Here is a 25,446-nt window from a genome sequence, read left to right on the forward strand (position 1 = left end):
ACATCTTGACTTTGTAGGATCTGCTGCTCAGGAATCCCTCTAACCAGGATAGAACCTTGCCTCCTATTCCTATGTTGTCTAGCATGTTTAATAGCAGCCCAGCCTACCAAGTCAAAAGGTGATGACATATCAAATTGGAGGATCATAACTCTCCAACCTGTGCTCATCTCTTTTCTCAGTTCTGACACCAGGGATTTTAGAAAGCTTTCTGTACTGTGGCTTGGTCTGAAGCCCGATTGTGAGCTGTGTAGTATGGAAATGTGTGTCACGTATTCCATAAGTTCATTTGTGGTTATGCCTTCCATTACCTTGGTTAGTAAGGGGATGGAGGCCACAGGTCTGTAGTTGGAAACAGCATCTTGTGTAATCTTGCTTTTTGGGGGATGAGGGTTAGAATGATACCTCCTTTCTCGTTGGGGAATGGGCACTGGTGAAACATGGATTTGATGTGCTTCGTTAGGCAGTGTATGAATTCGGGCAAGTATCTAGCGGGCATTGTGATATTGTGTTGTTGATCACAAGATTTTCAACCATGTTTGTGGAAAGAGATGTGAAAGTTGTCCATGTTTGGTCTGCCGGCAAGGGGTCCTCCGTGCTTCTTCTCATATCTAGGTACTTTTCTATGTCGATCGTGGGGGTGGGTAGGCCTCTTTTTGTGGTGGAGATTTTCTGTTCAAAGTAGCTGGCCAGCTCTTGGGCTGAGGGATGTTGTCTGTTGTTCGCTGTCAGATTCTACGTGTCTAGCAGGCCATTTACCAGTTCAAAGAGTTTTTTAAAGTTTAGTTGATGACCTTAGTCACCCAGCTAGATCCATCTGAAAATTGACCTTTTTGTATCAATTGATCATGGGAAGCACAAAATGGTAACAATCTGCCAAATTCTGGAAGGATTTAAAAAACAAAAATCCCCAAAAAAGCATCTGGCAGCATATTCTATTACCTAAGAATACAATGGAAGTTTTCAAGCTTATTTATTTGCAATTCCTGTACATTAGTTTCTAGACAGAATTAACTTTATTTACAAATCATTAACTTCGTGTTCAATCAGAGGCAGCTTCCTCAGGATGCAAGGGACATGTGCTTCTATTTTCATGCTAAACAGGAAATTAATTTTCTTCTTTGGTTTCCTGTGTCGGCACGGAGATGAAATCTGTGACCCAATGGTTAATTGAAGCAGCTCAAATGTTACCATATTAAAGATTGATGACTTTTGAATACAACTGCCTGTAATTTGTGCCGCCTGATTTCCCTAATTAATGCTGACAATAAAATTCTCTCTCAAATTTTTACAATTTCAGTTAGAAAGATAAGGTTGGATGTGACTAACCCTAAATAAACAGAGGTTGTCAGGCTTGATTACTGCATTAGAAATCCAGGTTTTTCTCTATTAGAGAAATATAACCTTGCTACCCAATTTCTTGCATGGGTTAAGACATTCTGTGTCTATTGCACAAGTGTTTTCAGGTGCCTATTTTAGGTCAATTGTGGAAAGATAAATAGGTGCCTACTCATCTTAATAAAATAATAGCGTAAGTGACAGAAATTGTGCCTACACTGAAGTTACAATCATTTACATATGCCTTGGAGAGCTTGCAAATGTCTGCTGCAATAATTTAAAGTTCAGGTGTAAATCAGTGTATATTATAATCTAAGGGCCATGTTTAATAAAGCACGCTAGCGTTTTTAGCGTGCACTAAAAATTAGCGCGTGCTAATGCTAGAGACACCCGTATGGGTATCTATAGTGTTTGCTCACGCTAAAAATGATAGCGCGCCTACAATGCAGCTTAGTAAACAGAGCCCTAGGATACATGCGCATTGCATTCATGCTCTGCCCAAACTCTGCCCCATACACATCTACCATCAACGTATGCACCGTCATGGCAAAGTCCCTTTACGCCAGTTGGTGATTTTTAAAAGGCCACATATATGTGAAAATGGCTTTATAAAAGTCTTAGCCAATGAGAGGTTTTGTCCTTTCTGTTTAAACAGGGGTATTCTCTGCCCCCCTTTTCTTTTCACTTCAAAGCTATGGTGCATTTGATTAACATATCCTCTGTAGCCCTGGGGTTTAGGTTTGGTGGTGTCTCACATAAAGCATCACTACATGCAGATGACATTCTGTGATACATAACCTCTACCAAAATTTCTGCTTCAGCTGCATTAAATTATAGAAACATCAACCCCCAAATTCTATAAATGGCGCTTAAAATTGCATGTGCAAATTTGAGCATGAACCCAATTTAAATGCACAATTAAACTGAATAATGAGTTAACTAGCACTGATAATTGGCCCTTTACAATCAATTACTGGTGCTAATTGGCATCAACTGTGTCACAGCCGTGGCGTTGCCCCACACCACGACTCACTTTCTGGCCTTGGAAGGGGCCATCGGGGTCGATCTGCAGCTGTCCTGCAGGTCTTGGTCTGTCTTGTGGGGGCTGCTGGACTTCTGCTGTGCAGCGCAGTGGGAGCCTCACTGAGAGACCTTGCCACCACCACCATCCTGAGCCGGCTGGCATTCCTGCTACTAGGCATGCATGTCGAAGACTGAACCTTTAAAGAGCCAGCAGAGCTAGGAGGAAACTTCACTTCTAGTTCCAGCAGTATTTTAGGAGGACTCTACTTCCTATACAGTGCAGCGTGCCTTAGCAACAGGTCTCCCAGTCTTGTCTTAGAGAGTTGGTTCAGCCTTGCTCCTGAGTCCCCAGCACAGCTCCTGAGTTTCCAGCCTTGCTCCAGCTTCTGTGGCCTTGCTCGTGAGCCTTTAGCACAGCTCCTGAGTTTCCAGCCTTGTTCCAGTTTCTGTGGCCTTGCTCCTGAGCCTTCAGGACAGCTCCTGAGCTTCCAGCCTTGTTCCAGCTTCTGTGGCCCTGCTCGTGAGTCTCCAGCACAGCTCCTGAGCTTCCAGTCCAGTTCCAGTTTCCACAGCCTTGCTCATGAGTCTTCAACACAACTCCTGGGTATCTGGCTTTGTTCCAGCTTCCACAGCCTTGCTCCTTAGTCTTCAGCACAGCTCCTGAGCTTCCAGGCTTGTTCCAGATTCCACAGCCTTGTTCCTGAGCTTCCAGTTGTCTTCCGTTGGGTCCCTGCTGGTCTACTCCTTTTTTCCTATTCAGGCCAGTCTCAGGACCCTTCTTGGATCTTGCGTGAGCCTTGCCTCAGCCAGGCAACCCTTCTGCTGCAAGTTGTGATCTGCCTTGCCCTTCGAGCCTGGTGGGTAGCGCTAACTTGACTGCAGCCTAAAAGGTCACTAACCTTGAACGTGACAGATTGCTAAGGCCATGAGAGCAGGGAACTGACGGAGCCGATAGCCACGCAGCTGCTCCCTGCACCCTCTTGCAGAGTGCACCCGGGGCAGACCGTCCCCACTTCTTCACCCTCAGTATGCCACTGCTCCTCCACTCCCACCATTAACCCATTTCCTCTCACACAGGCATCATCTTCCTTCCCCTCCCTAATATCCGTCCTGATGCCACTCCCACTTCTCTATTGCTCCTCTACCATGGATGTCACTCTTCTTCCAGATCATCTGTTTAACATGTGTGTCACGATGAGTGACTGAAGGGCACAATCATCACTATCATGTCAGAGTGAGGTGATATGTCACCACTAGCAATGACAGGTGTCTGAGCATACAGTATATGCGTATACAAAAAAAAAAATCATCAGAACCTTCTTGAACCTCCTGATGTCCAGAAAGTTTGGTGTGGGTGGGACACAGGAAAGGTAATCTAGAAAAGCATTTCCACATGTAGTACAGTGCTGTAGATAGGGGCTTTGATAAAGCCACCTGCCTTGTATGATGGTAATGACTGTCATAGGGAATTGGACAAGGGAAGGAGACTCATCAGTTTATTTAACTCCATTTGATATACTGCATTGAGGGGTTGGGCAGCAGAGTCAGGGCAGTGCACAATCCAACTGTAACAATTAACAACACTTATACATTAATCATCTACTCATAATATTAAATGAAAATAATATGTGCACCAGGAGAGGTTGCAAGGGAGGCAAAGGGTCAGCAAATGGAAGGGGATAGGGGAGGAGAGACACTTCTACATTCAGAGGTTTAATGTGTGCTACGCATGTGGAGAGCAGTTATTACACACTGTGCACCTTTCACTATGGCTTTGTCCTTGTTCTTGAAAGTCATCTCGATATGCACTGCTCAACTGTTGGTGTTGTGTTTACATGGGTCAGTAAGATACCTGCAAGGGTTTGTCATGACGAATGATGCAGGCACGTTGCTTTGAAAGTTTGGGGGTAAGACAAGGAGAAGGGCCTGCTGACTGCTGGATTAAGAAAGGGAAATTGTATGTTCATCTGCCTAGAATGGTAGGGAACCAATTGAAAACTGACCTGGATAAGGACTGATATGCTTCAGGGGTCGCCCTTCCATGGGTGGAAACTGGCATAAATCCTTAGTGGTGTGAGCCAGAATACCTGAGCAGACTGGATGGGTCATTTGTTTTTTTGGCATCCATCATCTGCATGGCTACATTATTTAAGCACTGGCAGAGGCCTAGCAAAGGCTTGCAAAATAAGCTTAAACACTCCTTAGAAACTGAATATAAATCAGATTGAAAAGAGGAAGCTTAAAAACTTCATCTGACAATTAAATTTTCTCAGTTTTTTTGGATGGTTTTGCTGGTTTGAAACTAAATTGACTTGGTGAAGTTTGAGAGGGTCCCACCTTGATGAGTTCTGTGAGGAGCACAAAATGGTTGACACTGTTCTGAGCCTGGAGGGCAGAGCCGATCACTTCACAGTAATGAAGAGCCAAAGAGGAGAGTCCATAGTCTGCCAAGCGAGAGGCATACAGCAGTTTATACACCTGTAAGACAGATAGAAAAACACAAGTGCGCTTTAGAAAAAATATGTTAGTGTAGCAACTAAGGCTTACGTCAACAGTACTTCCTTGAAGCACACATTTGAAAAATTGTTAAGAAATCTCCCCTTGTACTCACAAACTGCTTTTCATGTGCAAGAAAGTTTATGGCACATTCTAGGTCAGGGTTTCCTAAGTTGGTTCTGGAGTACCCCTTTGCTAGTCAGGTTTTCAAGATATCCACAATGAATATGCATGATACTGATTTGCATACACTGCCTCCATTATATGCAAATATCTTTCATGCATATTCATTGTGGATATCCTGAAAATCTGACTGGCAAGGGGGTATTCCAAGACCGACTTGGAAAACACTGCTCGAGTTAGCACTGGATGCCTGGCAAGGGGTTATTCCAGGACCAACTTGGAAAACACTGTTGTAGTCAGCACTGGATGCCTTCTCCCAGTATCTAACCAAAAGATCTAAGAACCAGGTCTGCTTCACTCCCAAACTGGCCCTTCAGATCAGTTCATCCAGTCCTTCCAGGAGCATAAACCCAGGCGAGAGATGTTCCTTGGTAGGGCAGGAACTGAGGTCTCAGGAATGTGTGATAAACCAAAAAATAAACATTTTGTCTATTTCTTGACTTACAGTATAGAAGTGTTTAGCAGCACATCAGGCTGAATTGCCCTTCTCTAAATTGGTCTGATATTGGCAGGGCTTCAATGGCAATGATTTACACAAATGCAGAATCCAGAGGTACTTTACAGCCACAGGCTCTAAACAAATTTTCATAAAGGAAAATCCATGCGGAGGTCACGTGATGCCGTGCTAGGAGAGCTGGCGCAGGTGAGAGAGCTCTCGGGCCCGGATCGCGAGATCGCACCCTCCAAAAGCTTTCTATCGATGTCTGAGCCAGCAAATTAGGGGCATAAGTTTTGAAATCCACGAGGCTGTGAAAGAGATTTGTTTCTTGCGGCAGCTATGTCTATTAAGCTACAGAGGCAGGAGAAGGAGAAAGCGCTGCACAACAAGTCAAAGATGGCGGCTGGAGAAGACTCCGGAGGCACCTCTGTAAGCTCCGCATAGGTGGCCAAAGTCGTTTCCGAAGTGAAGAAGGCTATTGCAGACTCTTTAGATAAAAGACTACAGGAGGTGGCAGACAAATTGGATAACGTGGATGGCAAATTGGTACCCTTAAGAGGCGAATTCTCTGCATACTGTCAGCACATTTCTGATCTGGAGGATCAGGTGCAGCAACTCTCATCCCTGAACACCATGTTACAAGGCAAAATGCGAGCACTGGAAGACAAAGTGGATGATATTGAAAACCGTTCAAGGAGAAGAAATCTGCGTTTGGTTGGTCTCCCGGAAAGCACTGCAGATGTGGAACTGAGGCAGTTTTTGGAGACGTGGCTAGTTTCCAATCTGCGGCTGCAATCGGCGGGGGGCCCCCTCCGTATAGAGCAGGCACACAGGTTGGGCCCAAAGAGACCGGAGGAATCGCGCCCACAGGTGGTTATCTTCAAGATCCTGAACGTTTCACATAAAACTGAAATTTTAAGAGCCATTAGAGCAAAGGGCCTCCTTTCATATGAAAACAAGACAGTTCTATGCTTCCAAGACTTTTCGTCCCGGGTCTCGGGTTTGAGACAGGCGTATTCGCCTGTATGTGCTGAGCTACACCATCGACATGTGCAATTTGCCTTGTTATACCCGGCCTGTCTTAAGATCTTTACTGAGGGAAGGCCTAAGTTTTATGATACTCCTGAAGCAGCACAAGCCTTTCTAAAGGACTTGCCTCCAGCTGCAAACACGGCATGAGGAACAATGGATGACTTCTATAAGTGGATCTAATGAATATGTGTTTTCCTGGTCTTGGACTTTTGATAAACTGCTGGGCTGATTTTGAACATCAGTACTTGAAGAAGACGATTGAGAATGCCTAATCAGATGAGGGGACTGAATTTGCCTGTGTGGAACAATCTGCTTGTGGTCTTTGTCTGTTGTTTTTGTGGATTAGAGCTGCATGGGGATCTGACAAATCTGGGTTCCCCTGGTCTTGGACTTCCACTACTATGCTGGGCTGACATGGAACGCCAGTGATTGACAGGGGTAAAAACTGAGATGGCCTAATAGGATGGTGTGGTTAAATTTGCCTTTGCGGAGAGTTCTGCTTGTTATCCTTATGTCATTAGCACAACCTAATGTTCCTGTTTGCTGAAGATGATATGTTCATTGTAAAGCTGAGAATATATGCCTCTTCTCCTTTCTCCTTTTTTTTTTTCACATTTCAAGAACAGCTTATTGTTTGTATCAGTTGTGTTTCTGGATTAGAGCCACAGAGGGATCTGATGAGTCTGGGTTCCCCTGGTCTTTGATTTCTGCTGCTATGCTGGACTGACTTGGAACACCAGTGATTGAATTGAGATGGCCAAACAAGATGGTGGGGTTAAATTTGTCTTTCTTGAGAGCTCTGCTTGTTATCCTTATGTCTTTAGCAAAACCTAATGTTCCTCCTTGCTGAAGCTGTTCTGTTCATTGTAAAGCTGAGAATATTGATCTCTTCTCTCCCTCCCCCCTCTCTTTCTCTTTTTTTTTGTGTGTGTGCTCGGGCTTGGGTGGTGGGGAGAGAATGGGTGTGTACATGTTAGGTAGTTTATTTGCTTTTTATGTTGAAGTTTTGTTAGCTACCTATGACAGGGAGGTTTGTTTGAATGGGAAAGGGCGTGTGTGGGGTGCCTTATTTTTTGGGGGGAGGTTGAGAATAGATGATTAGAGAGGTGTTGTTGCACAATTCTAGAAAAACCCAGGAAAGATTCTGGACTTTATCTTTCCTTCTAGCCTATGAGGTTTGGTGTAGTTATATTACATACTGGTTCGATTGGATGCATTACTAAGGAGGGTGGGTTTTTTGGTTTGGGAGGGGTCCCACAAGCAGCTTTGTCCATAAGTTTGGTTGGCCATAGTTGATAAATGGGAAATAAAGGGTTGGGAGTGGGATTGAGGAAGTAATTAGTTTTTTGGGTCTTTGTAGGGGGGTGGGTTTTGGGGGGCAGGAGGGGGTGTTTGGCCTGTTTTCTTTTTCTCAACTTTTTCTTTGGTGTTTGCTTTGGAGAGGTGTGTGTGAGTGCGATGGGCGCGAGGTTGGGTCCCAAGAGCCTTTTGCCTCATGTGTGGATCAGGGGGCCAGTGGCTGGGGCGGCCATCCGATTAAACTGTTAAAAGAGTTTATTCATGCTTGTTGGTCACTTTATTTTGCTGATGCAGGTAAAATTGGTCTCCTGGAATGTTAATGGAGTCTCCTCACCCATTAAGAGGCAGAACATTTGCAAACTTTAAATCGTCAAAAGGCTGATATTGTATTTTTACAAGAGACCAACTTATCCTCAATAGAGCACTCTAAATTTAAATGCTGGTGGGTGGGAAATCTGGTGGAGGCCCCTGCAGTGGGCCGCAAAGCTGGGCTCCTGGTCCTTTTTAGGAAGGGGCTGTATGTGGTGATCCATCAGACATGGAGAGATCCCCAAAGTAGATTTCTTTTGGTCAATATTTTGGTTAACAAAAAAACCCTACTACTGTGTAATGTATATGAACCGAATGTTTATGACCATACCTGGGTTAAAACTATTATATTATACATAAGATGATCGGGGTTGTGGATAAACCCATCATTATGGGGGGTGACTTCAATATGGTTCATGATTCTGTTCTGGATAGATCTTGCGGTTCTGGGGGAGAGGGGGGTCCCCAGCTCAAGGTATTCCTTTATTGTGTTCAAACTGAGCTCTCTTTTTCATCAAGCACTGCCATTTCCTCCCCTCCCCCTCCCCACAGACAGTTTGAACTTCGTGGGTGTGGCTTGGATCTCTTTCAGGGAGAGAAAACTAACAACTTATAGCAGCAGCTTCAGAGAGCATTTTCCATCTCACAGATAGGCTGCTGAGAATACCTTCTCCCGCCCACCCTACCCCTCTACCCACTCACCCCTAGAGTGACGTCTTATATAACCTCCCTATCAACCCACTCATTACTTTTACCTCACCCATTTCTATTCTTCTATCACCTTCTCCCACTACTCCAACCAGAGTTACACCTAATCACACTGACCACCCTTCAACATCTTCAGTCCTTCTGTGACTGTTCTCTTGTGCTTGACTGCTTAAATATTTTAAATTTAAATGCTTTACTTTTTGTCTATTAGATTGTAAGCTCTTTGAGCAGGGACTTTCTTTCTTCTGTGTTTGTACAGCGCTGCGTACACTTTGTAGCGCTCTAGAAATGTTAAATAGTAGTAGTAGTAAATTTGGATTTATTGGATGTTTGGAGAACACTGCACCCCCTGGAAAGAGATTATACTCACTTGTCGATTACTGGTTTTTGTCCACGGGGTTGTTTTCCCCAGTGGTCTTGGCGAGGATTGGAGCCTATAGTGTTTCAGATCATGCATGTGTTTGGTGTTCCATTGATCTAAAAGGCCCTGGTGGCGCACAGTTTGTTTGGCATTTCCCTCCACAGTTACATTGGGACCTGGCATTTTGAGATTTTTTGATGCAGAAGTGGATGGATTATCAACTTCATAATGCGGGTCATAGGGATCAGTCAATCTTGTATTGGGAGGCGGCTAAAGCTGTGTTGAAAGGGGAGATAATGGCTTATTCTTCCTTCAAGCGTAAGGCTCAAGATAGAGAAATTTTGAAACTAGAAAAACTAGTGCAGGTCCAATGTCAATATGGGGTAGCCGCGACCCCGGGATTGAGATGTTCCCTAATTGCGCTTCAATCTTCTCTCAATGAGCTTCTTCATCAGAGGGCGCTGAAATCCTGTGGGGTTTTTGTTAGATAAGTATGAAACTTTCCACATCCAAAATCGTTCACAGGCTTTGTTTCTCCGCAAAGCAGAAGTACTGGATAAGAAAATTATTCTAGGGGTGTGGGTAGGGGAGGAGGTTCCCTCCTTTTGGGCTTGGAGGAATCGTCTGCATGCATTGATGCTCTTAGAGCGTCGGTGTGTGAAGTGTTCACCCAAGCGTCTAAAAATGTTTCTTGAAGTGTGGGATGTGTATATTCGGTCCCTTCCATATCGGGCCAGGAGCTTAATCCTTAATTCTTAACTAAAATTTGATTTTGGGTGTTCTAGTATGTGGTGCCAGGAGACTTCTTTCAGGATAGACTTACTGTGTTCGGGGGAATTGGACCTCACGCGCCTACATATAAAATGGCAGTGTGCACACCTCTCCTTTTTTGTGTATGTGTGTGTGTTTGGTAGGTGCTGTTAAATATGTTAAAGGTGGCTGGTTATTTTGTTTTCAGGGTGGTCTATAGGGGGGAGGGGGGCTATAGGGGATGTTTCACTCATATAATACTAAGGGATATTTCTGTTCTAGATAAGTTTAATGTTCTGTACGAGGGGTTGGGTTATGGGGTGGTGACATGTGTTAAATCTTTTGATGACGAGCTCCTTATTTGGCAGCTATTATACCGTTGGTGTTATTTCTAACTTGATGTATGCTGAGCCTGTTGGCTGTATTGTTTGTGATGTCATCAATAAAAAAATTGTTGAAACGTAAAGGAAAATCCATGCATTTTTTCCATTTGGAAATTGGCCACATTGAAAAACATTTTTTGGTGTGTGATAAAATATTTTTTGCTTTTGTTTTTCAATTGTTTTCTATTTGAAGGTTTTTTTTCTGGGGCAATGATGATTGTTAGCATAATCTCTGTATTTTTTAATGCAGGAGATTTGTGATTTTGAGCACCTGGATTTTCCTTCATTTCATTTTGCTTAATATTTTTAGTCAAAACCTTGTCTTTATTGGTATATCAGAATAACAGAGAACAATACATATCAGAAGAACAGATGAATCGAAAACACAAAGCACTCAGAGCACACCCTCCCCACCCCATACCCATCTTCCCACCCTCCCTATACACCATCCTCCCATGCTAATATAACCCCCGAGGACCAACAAACATACATTAGTGCAGACGAGAAAACAAAATCTAAATCCCAGACACCATCCCTCAGATCAAAATATGAAGGATCAAGAAATCAGATCTTCCAGGATCTATAAATAAACCAAGCGAACACCCATACTCATAGTGTTTAAATATGGCAGCCAGAGCTTCAGAAAGCATTTCTTCGCCTTTGGCTCTTCCATGTCTAGAGACATGTGCTCCATGTTCAGAAGTTCATGCACCTGATTGCGCCATTGAACTAGCATTGGAGGGTCCAGTCTGATCCATTGGAGTAGAATGCAACACTCTGCAATCAGAGCGGCCTTACGGAGAAAAAGGCTAGATACTTGAGTACCCTCTACTAACACAGAGGTGTCGTCTAACAGACGGAGTTGCGGAGTGTGGACCAGGCATGATGGTAAACACCTTTTAAATGCGACCAGAGGTATTGCCAGAAAAGCGGTGTACCAGGACAATCCCAAATGTAATACTTATATGTTGCCTCTACTGTATGACATTTGAAACATGTCCCGTCGTCTGAGCTCTAAATGGATGTATAAACATTCAAATAAGGAACTTATAGTAGAGTTCTTGCAACTTTATACTATGCGCCAACCACGGTCCATCCTTCAGTCTATTAAGACAAGCCTCCAGTGTATAAGGCCCAAAGTCCCAAGCCCATTGATTGCTTAATATTTTTAAAATATATATTATTAAAGATAGTACAAATTTATTTGGGTACCCTATGATTATTTTGGTTATTCTTTAAGGTTGCACCTGTTTCTTGTGTGAGCTAAACCTGACAGAGAAATAACATAAGTACATTTCAAAATGCAACATACATGCATGCTATTTTCTAATTCTGCCCAAAACAAGCCACTGGGAATGCCTCCCCATAAACCCAGCTAAATACAGGCACCATGGAACCCTAGGCACATTTTTTTTTTTTGCTAGGATACAGATGGAGAGTTTTTCAATAGCCCTTTCAAACAGGCAAATGGCTATTTACTCAGGTCCATTGTAAAATATTACTGGCCAGACAAGTGCTGATAGGTGAGGGCAGAGCGCTGATGTTTACAACTGTGTCGAGAGACCACTATGCATCACTGGGGTTTCTAAAGCAACGTCGTCGGGAGAGGAGAATGAGTGCAAAGCTGGGGGTTTAAACTGAGTGTTGGGAGATGAGAGTGTGGCGCTGGGGTTTCAGACTGAGTGTTGGGAGATGTGGCTGTGGTGTTGGGGTTTCTAACTGAGGGACGAGAGGTGAGAGTGCGGTGCTGAGGTTTTGAACTGAGTGTTGGGAAGTGAGAGTGCATTGCAGGGGTTTCTAATCGAGTGTTAGGAGATGAAGGCACAGTGCTGATATTTCTATCTGTCGAGAGGTGAGAGGGCAGTGCTGGGTTTTTAATTCAATTCTGGGAGGTGAGAGTGCAGTGCTAGGTTTCTAACCAAGTGTCAGGAAATGAAAGTGCAGAGCCAGGGTTTATAACTTAGTGTCGGGAGGTGAGAGTGCAGAGCCGGGGTTTATAACCTAGTGTCGAGAGGTGAGAGTGCAGCGCTGAGGTTTCTAATCAACTGACAGGAGGTGAGAGTGCAGAATTGGGGTTTCTAATTCAATTTCGGGAGGTGAGAGTGCAGTGCTGAGGTTTATAACCTTCTGTTGGGAGGTGAGAATGCAGTGCCGAAGTTTCTAATTCAATTTCTGGAAGTGAGAGTGCAGTGCTGAGGTTTATAACCAAGTGTCGGGAGGTGAAAGTGCAGAGCCAGAGCTTATAACCTAGTGTCGGGAGGTGAAAGTGCAGAGCTGGGGTTTATAACCAAGTGTCGGGAGGTAAGAGTGCAGTGCTGAGGTTTCTAACCAAGTGTCGGGAGGTGAGACTGCAGAGCCGGGGTTTATAATCTAGTGTCGGGAGGTGAGAGTGCTGCACAGAGGTTTCTAATTCAATTTTGGGAGGTGAGAGTGCAGTGCTGAGGTTTCTAACCAAGTGTCAGGAGATGAGAGTGCAGTGCTGAGGTTTCTAACCAAGTGTCGGGAGGTGAGAGTGCAGTGCTGAGGTTTCTAACCAAGTGTCAGGAGATGAGAGTGCAGTGCTGAGGTTTCTAACCAAGTGTCGGGAGGTAAGAGTGCAGAGCCAGGGTTTATATCCTAGTGTTGGGAGGTGAGAGTGCTGCACCGAGGTTTCTAATTCAGTTTCAGGAGGTGAGAGTGCAGTGCTGAAGTTTCTAACCAAGTGTCAGGAGGTGAGACTGCAGAGCCGGGGTTTATAACCTTGTGTCGGGAGGTGAGGGTGCAGAGCCGAGGTTTCTAATTCAATTTCTAGAGGTGAGAGTGCAGTGCTGAGGTTTCTATCCAAGTGTCAGGAGATGAGAATGTAATGCTGAGGTTTCTAACCGAGTGTCAGGAGCTGAGAACAAAATGATGCAGTTTATAACTGACTAGCAGTACAAACAGTCTTGAAGCGTACCCATTGGCTGTGTCATGGCTTCGGCTGTATCGTAGGGTTCCACTGATGGTGACCTTCTCTTTAGCACCAGCAGAACCCCAAGACACTTCACTGAGCACATTACACCCTCCCTACTCTCCTAACTCATTCCTGTGTTTTCCATTAAAATATAAGTATCTGCAAAAAAAAAAAAAAAAAGCTATACAAATTCCAGCAGAGCAGTGGCAGTTCAGCTCAACTTTTTAAGAAAAATCAATTACCATGACAACTGCTTAGAAAGACAGATTATGACACGGGCATGAGAGTGTACCAAAAAACAGAGCCTTAGATAAGTGAAACGGCCAATAAGGAAAAGTGACTGCACTCACATTCATGACACTGAAGGACATAAGGGGACAGTGAAGACCATCACAGATTGCTTAAAATCAGATCATTCAAAGACTTGGAAACTTCAGTTCAACATACCAGACTTTGTTTGATCACCTATGAAAGGGAAGGCCAGTTTCTCCCCTCAGTCACCTTAAGAAACTGTGACTTTTATTTTCCGTAGGCTATAGATATCCCAGTATTCCCACCACACTCTGACAATAATTCAGGAGTTTCTTACTGTACCTGGAAAGAAGGAATGAAGGACTTGGGGTGCCTCAGCAGTTGACAGTACTCAAAGATTTCAGTGCGCTGAATAGACTCGGTTGAGGTGAACTTTGGAAATGTTTGACTAGAAAATGCAAAAAAAAAAAAGGACAGCTCTGAGGATAGATAGTGGAAAGAGGGGGAGGGCTTCTTTCTGAATTACTTAACAATAGAATCAATAGACTCTGCTGGTGCAACATGGCTTCTCCTCCCAGTGAATGTAGAAACGAGACAGGACAATAAAGAGACAGAGTAGCTCCTCCTGAAAAGCAAGCTACCTTCTAACCCAAGGGTCACAGGTTCCAGCCTGGCTTGTGTCTGATAGCTATTAACAAAAAGCTGAAATTTAAAGACACTGAAAATCTGAATCAATGCCATGTTCCATGATTATCAGGATAGTGCCACTGATAAACTCTACAGACCACCTTGGAGATATCTGGAGGAAGAACTTGGGCTGAGTTCAGCAGTTAACTACCAATATTCAGTCTGCTGACTGGATAACAATCCAGAAAAAGCTGGGACAGTAACAAGTCTCTCCTAACTTTATCCAGATAGCAGTCTCAATATCGCTGCTATCCAAAATCCGGATATTCAGCCTTAGCCACTATCTGGATAGCAATTCTAAATATCCAGATTTAATTCAGTCACAATGGCCAGCATTTTTTTTTAATATGCTGACTGTCCCTGCTAAATACTGATCTGTGAGGTTACAGGATCAGTGGCCTTTTTAAATGAGATTTTACAGAGAAAGAAAACACAGGAGAGGACTTGGAACCACAAAGGAAGGTGATTGTTACAATAAAGGACTTGCAGTGATGCCAGCCTCCATAGCTGATAAGGAAGCTGCATTATCCCTGACACACCATACTGTGCCCCAGCCACTCCTATCCTTACAGGATGAAAAGTATTTTGAGCTTTGCATGTGCTGACTGTTAGCACTATCCTACAACTGGAAGCCTCCCCAGATCAATTACATCCTTGTATGATGGCTAAGCTCCGGGAAGTGGTTTGTTTTCCAGGTGAGAACTCCTGCTTTGGTAACCATGTGAAAGTCTTTCTGTGCACTGTGATAACATTTCATATGCAATGACCCGCAACAATAATTCATATGCCAGGATTCCGACAGATCAGCTCTCTTCAAGGATGGTGAATATACTGAAGGCAAGTGAGCTCTCACTGTCCAATATAAGCAAGAGAATTAACATTCAAAGAACAGTCCTGAATCCTTTCATTGTCCTTAAGACCACTTTTACAGAAATACAATTCTGAACAGAGGAAATGAAAGAAACAATGGCCCAAGGCCTTGACCTTATTATTATTAACATTTGTATAGGACTACCAGACGCACGCAGTGCTCTCAGAACACCCTGCACTCCTAGAAACAGGGCCAGAGGCAATGCAACTGAGGCCTAATTTCCCAGAGAACAGAAAGCATCCTGAATCCAAGTATCCAACTTAAGCATCCTGAATCAAAGTATCCATCTTGGGACAGATGCAAAGTGCCATTCTGAGCCAAAGGATCTCTTAGAAAGCTATATGTGGCTCAAGAGTGACCTCCAGTGGACATATCGATGTACTACATAAAAACATAGAAGCACAGGAACCAGTACTCAAACAAGCTGATATTCAGACTGTGGCAGCCTGGCAGGGCCGTGCCTAGGGTCTCTGGTGCCCCCCTGCAGACTATCAGTTGGTGCCCCCCCCCTGCAGACTATCAGTTGGTGGCGGCGCCCCTCCCCCCTCCCCCCCCCCCCCCCCCCCCCCCCCCGTGAAAATGATCGCTCACCACTTGCCACACTGACAGGAATTGTCAGCAATATTCTTAGAAACAAATTGCTATACATTGCAAAATAAGATAGCAGATGTAAATTCTCAAAGTGGACATATTCCAAACACTAAAATGAAAATAAAATGATTTTTTTTCTACCTTTGTTGTCTGGTGACTTTCTTTTTCTGATCATGCTGGCCCAATATCTGATTCTGCTGCTATCTGTCCTCTTAACTCCGTTTCCAGGGCTTCCTTTCCATTTATTTCTTTCCTTTCTTCTTCATTTCTGGTCCTCAGCTTCTGCCTATTTTCTTCATCCATGTGCAGTTTTTCTCCTTTCTTCCTTTTCCCTCATTTCATCTCCTTCATCTCTCTTCCCTTCCCTCTATGTCCAGCAATTTCTCCTCTCTCCCTGAGCCCTGCCCTCCCATCCATGCTCCTCTGTCCCCTGCCCCCCTCCATTCATTCCTATCCAGCAATTCCCCTCTTTCCCTGAGCCCTGCCCCTCCCATCCATGCTCCTCTGTCACCCTCCATTAATCCCTATCCAGCAATTCTCCTCTCTCCCTTCCATGACCCCCCCTCGCATCCATGCTCCTCTCTCCCCTGTCCTCCCGCTCCCATCATGTCCCAGTTGGCCTGGCCCGCCCTCTTCTCCCCTCCCCCTTCGCATCCATGCTCGTCTCTCCCCTGCCCTCCCGCTCCCATGTCCCAGTTGGCCTGGCCCGCCCTCTTCTCCCCCCCCCCCCCCCTTCGCATCCATGCTTCTCTCTCCCCTGCCCTCCCGCTCCCATTGTTCAACTGCCCGCCCTCTTCTCTCCCCCCCAACATCCCTTTTCTTTTTTTTCTTTTTAAATTTACCTCCGTGGCGGTCCAGCAGCGCAGCGTCAGTGGAGGCGGCGCTCCCGTCTCTAGCCTTCCCTTTGCTGTGTTCCGCCTTCTTCTGACGTCATCTCCCACTGAATATTCATGGTTAAGTGCTATTTAACCAGCCAGGAGCCATTCCTGGCTGGTTAAATAATGCTCAATATCAGGACGGAAATGATTAAATCATAGCTATTTGTCCACTGATATTCAATGCCACGTAACCGAGAAGTGTCACTGAATATTGATTCTGACGACCCAAGAACAATCCAGGTAAGACTGAGGTGATTCAGGGGCAGAGTCGGACAGATCAGGAAGTTATGTGAGCGCAAATTGTGTACACATCTGGCTGTGTGCTATTCTATAAGGCAGGGTGCCTAACTCTACTAGCGTATAACTTTAAAAGGGGGCATGGCCATGGGCGTGTCAGGAGTGTTCCAAAAAGTTGTGCACGTAGTTATAGAATACTGCCTCAGTGCACCAAACTTGGGCTGCAGCATGTACACCAGGTTTCAGCAGGCATAAGTCTGGCACCTAAAGTTAAGTATGGGGATTGGTTGATTTGTTCTCAGTGTCCATTTTTGGTCACCATTTACTAAATCTGGTTCTCTGTGGAAAGAGGGTGCACTATTTTAGCCTCTGCACATGGCCTCACATCCCTAATGGCCCACCCCTGCAGATACCTAAGCCTGTACATACGGGTCACAATGTCCAGCTTTTGGGATTCTAGGGGACAGAATAGATAGAAAGAGACAGAAATATTTCAGTGGTACCAGGGGAGGCAAGCTAGGTATGGGGGAGGGGGTAAGTCAAAGTGACATTTCTGCACTTCATACCCCTCTTTCTCTCCACTTTTAAATTAGAATTATAATTGATAGTATCATTCAACAAATTCTTCTGGATGGGAATGAATTCTGGATTCTCTGCAGGATTGGTAAGAATCTCAATATAAACCCTGAAGATCCAGTACTGTATCACAAACTTCATATTCCCCAACAATGGAGCTATCCCTCTTACAAAACATCATACAAAAGATATCATATTGTGATTATTATATTCCTTCCACTGCCACTTTGATTAAAGCAGATGGGCTTTGTTTGTATGGTGACTCTTCAGGATGGGGAGACCACTAATCCACAGCATTTTTATTTTGGGTGACAATGCCCCCGAGTCTGTTTTCAAACAGGGCAGACACTTAGCAAAGTAACACAAAATCCTGCAAAAAGACAATCAAAACCTGTATAGGAAAAACTTACCAAACACTAATAGCCCTAACCCACTTATGAAAAGACAGTGCTGTAGATATTACACTGGTTCTTAAAACACCAATATACCTGCTGTTGGGAAACTGGAACACGCCGACTGTTTCTACACAGACACTATTGGGCTCATTTTCGAAAGAGAAGGATGTCCATCTTTCTACATAAATAGGAAGATGGACGTCCTTCTCCCAGGGACGTCTTGGTATAATCAAAACCCAATTTAGGACGTCTCCAACTGCAGTCCGTCGCAAGGACGGCCAAAGTTCAAGGGGGAGTGTCGGAGGCGTAACGAAGGCGGGACGTGGGCATGCCTAACACTTGGACGTCTTGCTACTACTACTACTTACCCATAATCGAAAAAAAAACAAGGATGTTTTCACCCGGACATGGTTTTATTATGAATAAGGCACAAAAAGCTGCTGGAAATGACCAGATGACCACCAGAGAGAATTGGGGATGACCTCCCCTTACTCTCCCAGTGGTCACTAACCCCCTCCCACCCCCAAAACACATCTTTAAAAATATGTCGTGCCAGCCTCATATGTCATACTCAGGACCATGACAACGCATACAGGTCCCTAGAGCAGTTTTAGTGGGTACTGCAGTGCACTTCAGACAGGCGGACCCAGGCCCATACCCCCCTACCTGTTACATTTGTGGAGGAAACAGTGAGCTCTGCAAAACCCACCACAAACCCACTGTACCCATATATAGGTGCCCGCTTCACCCGTAAGGGCTATGGTAGTGGTGCACAGTTGTGGGTAGTGGGTTTTGGGGGGCTCAGCACACAAGGTAAGGAAGCTATGTTCCTGGGAGCATTTTATGAAGTCCACTGCAGTGCCCCCTAGGGTGCCCGGTTGGTGTCCTGGCATGTCAGGGGACCAGTGCACTAGAAATGCTGGCTCCTCCCATGCCCAAATGGCTTGCATTTGGACGTTTTGACATGGGCATCTTTGGTTTCGAAAATCGCCGAAAGTCAGAAACGTCCATGTCTAGGGACGTCCAAATTTAAGGATTTGGACATCTCTACCAGTATTTTCGAAACGAAAGATGGACGTCCATCTTGTTTCGAAAATACGGGTTTCCCCGCCCCTGGATTTCGCCATTTTGCAAGGACGTCCAAATCACAACTTGGACATCCCTTTCGAAAATACCACATACCCTATTGGTCAAATTTGGAGCCGGAATTAGGCTTGGTTCCAGATTTGACCAATAGGAAGGTGAGGTGCATGATGAGGTCATCAGCTGATGATGACTCATCACAATCTGAAGGAGAAGGAGCGAAGGCAGAGCACAGCAGACTGGTGAGGAGAAGCAGAGCAGCAGCATATTAGGAGGAGAGGGACCTGCGCACAACAGTTGGAGCAGAGCAGCCATGTGGGCAGAGGACAGGAAGCAGAGCGAGCTTGCACAGGTGGACCCCACACACTCCTCGAAGTCAGTTCCACACCTTGGGCTGCTTTTGGGCTCCCTTTGGGTGCGGATTAGGCTGGGAATTTTTTCCCATCTGGCAACCTTTTATCTAAGTACAAATTTAATACTGGAGAGTATACCAATTACTCCTGTGCACACTTATAACTCTTACAATCCACAGGTCAAAACAATGGAATGCTGAAGGACAAGATTTTGTCTCAGTTTGGAAGAACACTTCATTCAGGAGTAGCGGACTGAACTAAGCTGGGTGAAAAGCTCGAATAGACATTATTGGTGTACATGACAAAAAAGAACTATATATATAGGGAGCATTGTAGAGTGAGCTTGAAACCTCAGAGAAAGAGTATGATTACTATTTTTCATATTTGAATAATAGGATGGGTGATTGAAGGGCTTGTAACATTATTAGTATTATAAAATCAGTTGAATAAAACAAACATGTATATCATAGCAACACAATGTTAACAGGTTACTCCTTCTCAACTGAGCATTAGTAGGGGAAAGTATATTAACATAAATATGTATTGGAACCATGATTATCTGCCACACATCCCGCTACAACCATGTCAAGCCCCTCTTTCAACGTCTCCACTGGCTTCCTGTTGAATATAGGATTAAGTTCAAGATACTCACATTAACACACTAGGTTCTCTACACTGCTACTCCTTCACACTTAGCACCTGTCAGTACCTGTTATATGCCCTCCCATACTCTTGACTATCGGCTTGTTCTCCACCAACCATCTCCTCTGCCTTATGGAACTCCTTGCCTTAGTCTCTTCATTTGGAGAAATTGTATATTCACTTCCGTGCCTCCTTAAAGACTCACTTTTTTCAGATAGCTTTTGAGATTCTATTAATAGTCCCTGAAATGAGCGTGACTGTTCGAGTTAATGACTTATTATTGTCTGAATGTTTTCACTGATTAACTGTGAACCTTCCCTTTTACAGAAGTGACATGCAGTTTGACTGTTTTTATGAATGTTTATGTCTGGAATTGACTGAGCCTCTAATGTGTTTGTTCTTATCGAATAATGGAGTTCTTTTTCCCTCTTCCTTCTTCTTTCTTCTTTCTTTTAATGTAAACCGCTTTGATAGATGTATATTCAGAAGCGGTATATTAAATTAATAAATGATAAACTGGGAGCCCCATCCGTGTCCTGCCCATGCTCCACCCATGCATATGCCCCACCCTCTTGCATTTACACTCTATGTCACATGCTCCATTACAGAATAGTGCTGAGGCACCCTGCTAGTACTTTCATAGGTTACTGTACACTTATGTGCATAAGAGCTACTATTCTACACATTTGCACACACAAGGGGGATTTAAATTTGACACTTAAATTACAGATTTGTCCTTCACACCCATAAATGCAAGAATAGCTTTAGTACATCAGACCCCAGTATCTGGAATGTTTAATACTTCTTAATCAAAATGAGTAACATGCAGTGCGTTTTTTTCCAGCAAAAAAGGTGCTGGTACTCAAATGCCAGGCCACCCTTCAGGGTTGGGGTGATCACTGAGGGACCCACCCCACAATAACCAGGCCTCCTGCAACCGGTCACAGAATCTATGACAAGGAAGAATTGGTGTGTAAAGCCTGAGCTCTTTCATTAAAATTGGGGACCATTGGTCAATTTTCACAGACAATGGAAAAGGTACAGATACTCAGTATCCCCTCAAAAAAAGCCCTGGTAACATGAGACAGCTAGAACTCTTTTTTTTTTTTAATGATTCTGTAAGATTACTCACCTGCAGCTACTGCCCAGGAGGACAAGGGGATGCTTTCTAACACTATAGTAACCAAAAGTGGCATTGGCCATCAAATAGCAGAAATGGGCAGCTTCTATTAACCCTTTCCCAACTGCAGAAAGGAAAGATAACACAAAATCAATTAAATATTTGAAAACTGAATTTAATCTATCTTTTCAATAGTTTTATTCAGAACTACAACCTAGGCTAACAGCCAACAGCCCCAGGCATCCTACCCACTAAACCTCAAGTCTTCTTGTACTGTTCCAACTTTCTTCTTCCCAACAATCTGGCAGACTTCCTCAACCCCCACTCCAAGACTGTTTCATTGCTTTCTACTCCCGAGCTCCCTTCCAGCGTGACTGGTACTGTACTTCTCAGTCCTTACCAAGGGAGTCTCCCATAGTGAGAAGAGTCCGCTGTTTCAGTTCATTATCTTCAACTTGATTGGTCAAAATCACTGCCAGGTGTGGTCTCCAGTCTCCCCATTTCAGATCCCCGCAACACTAATGGAAAGGATGGTAAAAAAAAAATCACATTGAGATACCAAACAGCTCACAGAATATAAGAATAGCCACTGGGTCAGACCAATGGTTCATCTAGCCCAGTATCCTGTTTCCAACAGTGACCAATCCAGGTCACAAGTTCCTGGAAGAAACCCAATTAGTAGCAGTGGCTTCCCCGTGTCTATCTCAATAGCAGACTATGGACTTTCCTCCAGGAACTTGTCCAAACCTTTTTTTAAACCCAGATACACTAACCGCTGTTACTACATACTCTGGCAACGAGGACCAGAGCTTAACCATTTGTTGAGTGAAAAAATATTTCCACTTATTTGTTTTAAAAGTATTTCCAAGTAACTTCATGCAGTGTCCTCTAGTCATTGTACTTTTTGAAAGAGTAAAAAATTGATTCACTTTTACCCGTTCTACACCACTCGGGATTTTGTAGACCTCTATCATATCCCCCCCTCAGCCTTCTCTCTTCCAAGTTGAAGAGCCCTAACCTCTTTAGCCTTTCCTCATATGAGAGGAGTTCCAACCCCTTTATTATTTTGGTCACTTTTCTTTGAACCTTTTCTATCTTTTTGAGATATGGTGACCAGAACTGAACGCAATACTCAAGGTGAGGTCACACCATGGAGCGATACAGAGGCATTTATAATAATCTTGGTCTTACTTTGCATACCTTTCCTAATAATTCCTAGCCTCCTGTTTGCTTTTTTGGCTGCCGCCACACACTAGGCAAAAGATTTAAGCATATTGTCTACAGTGACACCTAGATCTTTTTCTTGGGTGGTGACTCCTAAGGTGGACCCTAGCATCAGGTAATTATGATTTGGATTGCAGACACATCAACATGGCATTAGCCACCACACATCAGAGTTGGGTATAATGAAGGTAATTAGTGGTCACAGTGGTAAACCTGACATCAGACTGGGAATTACAGAATTACAATAAAACTAAATTCATATAAAGTGCTATAGAAATATTAAGGTTTTCTTTAGAAAAATTTGCCATGAAATCCTAAGGTAATAAACAGCGAACTTGTGAAAAATTATTCACAAAAGAGGGTGTGGATACCTAATTAAGAAGCTCAAATTTGTATCTAACCACCTACAGCCCCACTGAACATCTGTCTCTTTCTGCAAATATCCCAGTAGTCTTAAGAATGTGATGGAGGAGCTGTGAGCCAGTGTTCATACAAACCCACAGTGTTTAGTTACTGGATTTTTTTAACAAAAAAAACCTCTTCCTTTGTTTTCACATAAATTTTGTTATACGTGGCTCCTCAGAACAGAATTCATTTCCACTTGCCCACATGCAGACTGGACAGAGGAGCTTTTCTGGCTGTAAGATACTATACCGTAGCTGCCCGGGGGATGCGGCCTGACATGAGCTGGAACAGTGTCTGTACAGGGTCATTGATGGCCAAAGTGCTCGTGAACCTACAGAGGGAAGTGCACAGATAGTGTCATGCTCTGATTACATGGCAATACAGAGCAGGAGCTAATCAACAGAGGGGATTATTCAAAAGGCAGAACTATTTCTGGACTGTTTCAGATAACCAAATTTAGAGTGGGAGTAGAAGGAGCAGGAGGATGAGGGAAAGGAGCCAAACCAGCGGAAGAGAGGGATCTGTAGACTGAACTGATTAAAAAAAAGAACTTCCCTAGTCAAAAGATCACAAAAGCTATTAGACTAGGGTTTGTTTGTCTAAACCAGTGCTTCTCAACTGTTTCCAGGAGACACACCTAGCCAGTCAAGTCTTAAGGACTACCACAATAAATATGGAGAAATTAGGGCTTACCTGCTAATTATCTTTCTTTGAGTCTTTCCAGTCCAGTCCAGACATGTGGGTTTATAGTCCCCTCAGATGGAGGTGGAGAACCACTGGTTGGATGACATCACCCTATATAGAGTCCTGTGCAGCCCCCAGTATTTCTATTAAAAAAGCAGAATTAAAACTAAACCCCCTAATACAAACCAAGAGGGTGCTGGAATAACTGCTAACCAAGTCAGAATTCAACTCACAAAGTCAACACTATACTAATGTGTCAGCTCAAAAAAATAGAGGTTCATCAGCCCACCAAATTATTCACACAGAAATTCTCCAGCAAAACATATAGACGTGCCAGTCGCTGAAATTCCTGGGGTGAGCTCTGGCCTGGACTGGAGGGACTCAAGGAACAAAAATTAGCAGACAAGCCCTAATTTCTCCTTCCTCATAGTCCCTCCAGCCTAGTCCATATGCATGGAAAATACCAAATGAGAAAGGGACCTTGACAAGCCAGCTTCCAACATGCCTGCTCCAAAGGCAGTGTCCTGTCTAGCTGAACATCTAACCTACAATAATGCACAAAACAATGCATGGACAAGCTCACGGCAGCTTATAAAATTTCCTGCGAAGGAACCAGACTATGCTCTGCCCAGGAAGCCACCTGAGCCCTAGTAGAATGGGTCTGAATACATAGGGACAACTACGAGCAATGTACACTGACACCATTGCTTCCTTATCCCACTAGGTTACTGTCACCTTTGAGGCTACTTCACCCTGCTTAGGTTTCCCAAACAAAATCAAAAGATGCTCAGATTTACGGAATCTCTTGGTTATCCTTAAATACCTTTGCAGGACCCTAAATACATCCCACTGATGCAATTTCTCTGAACTGCCAAGACCTGCTCCTACCCAAAATACTGGCAGTGAGTTTGACTGATTAAAATGAAAGGAAGATACAACCCTGGGCAAAAAGGAAGGCATCGGATGAATCACTACCCTGTCCTCTGACATCACCAGGAAAGGATCCAGACAAAAAAGGACCTTCAATTCCAAGATCATCCTGGCAACTCCAAGATCACCACTTTCAACATCAAGGCCTTATATCTTCTTGGAGTGGTTCAAAAGGTGCCCTTACCAAGGCCAAGAGGACAAACTCTGGTGCATCCGGTCTTTTAAGAAACTGACTGAAGATCTCCTGCCTCTGAGTCCCTACTAGTCTTAATGCAAGTGGACTCTCCACTGGCCTTAAACCAGGACTGAAATCAGTAAAATGGCAGCAGTTCCAACCAAAAATGAATCCTCTGTCAGCCTACAGACACTGCCACTAGCTTCACTCAGCCTGACCAGACATCTTTTGTGGTATCCCCTACATACCGTTGATTGGGACAACCTCTCTGTTTCTCTTCTCCTAAAGGTTTATTTTTCATTTTCTTTTAAAAACTTTATGTGCATACTGCTGCCTGAACCAAAATGAACTCCTAGCTCACTCCCAAAGGTTGGGAAAGAGGAAAGGAGAAACAGCAGCCAAAAGAACCCCCAACAAACAAGAGTGACCCTCAGTTACAAAGGGATGAACTGGAGGGAAGGAAAGGACCCTACACCACTGGGTTCTGCATTTCTGAGCCTCCTAAATGGAACCAGCCAATTCAAGCCCTCCTGCTATAAAGGGACACCCTGGCAGCTAAACCCCAGGTTGGACAATTATCAGACCCTCCACACCAGACACAGGTTGAACAGGTCTACCCGTCTACTATTTGCTAGAGACTGAGAAATACTGGTTTGCTGTAAGCTGCACATGATCCTATATAAGGTGGTATCATTAAACTAGTGATTCTCAGTCTCCATCTGCTAGCAAGAGAGTGTAACATAGTAACATAGTAAATGACGGCAGATAAAGACCTGAACGGTCCATCCAGTCTGCCCAACAAGATAAACTTATTTTACATGGTATGTGATATTTTATATGTATACTCGAGTTTGATTTGTCCTTGCCATTCTCAGGGCACAGCCCGTAGAAGTCTGCCAAGCACTGTTCTTGCACTAAAAATTCTGAAGCTAATGTCGAAGCCCCTTAAAATTTACACTCCAGCCCATTCATATCTATTCAGTTTCGATCAGAGCGTAGACCACAGAAGTCTGCCCAGCACTGCTTTTGCTTCCCAATTACCGGTGTTGCCACCCAATCTCCACTAAGATTCCAAAAACCATTCCTCCTAGAC

The 25,446-nt window shown here is 44.1% G+C and overlaps 1 protein-coding gene across 3 annotated transcripts in view; it reads right to left on the minus strand.

Moving 5' to 3' along the window:
• The window catches only part of SEC16B (SEC16 homolog B, endoplasmic reticulum export factor), a 137,900-nt gene that overhangs the window by 52,970 nt on the left and 59,484 nt on the right, over window positions 1-25,446 (minus strand). For all 3 annotated transcript variants that reach the window (XM_030205978.1, XM_030205979.1, XM_030205977.1), the window contains exons 12-16: window positions 22,814-22,895; window positions 21,336-21,453; window positions 20,948-21,059; window positions 13,845-13,950; window positions 4,696-4,836 (exon numbers count right to left, since the gene is read on the minus strand). In XM_030205978.1, the coding sequence (XP_030061838.1) occupies window positions 4,696-4,836; window positions 13,845-13,950; window positions 20,948-21,059; window positions 21,336-21,453; window positions 22,814-22,895 (559 nt within the window). The remainder of the gene's footprint in view (window positions 1-4,695; window positions 4,837-13,844; window positions 13,951-20,947; window positions 21,060-21,335; window positions 21,454-22,813; window positions 22,896-25,446) is intronic.

The sequence above is a fragment of the Microcaecilia unicolor genome, chromosome 6 (genome assembly GCF_901765095.1).
Source record: "Microcaecilia unicolor chromosome 6, aMicUni1.1, whole genome shotgun sequence".
NCBI lineage: Eukaryota > Metazoa > Chordata > Amphibia > Gymnophiona > Siphonopidae > Microcaecilia > Microcaecilia unicolor.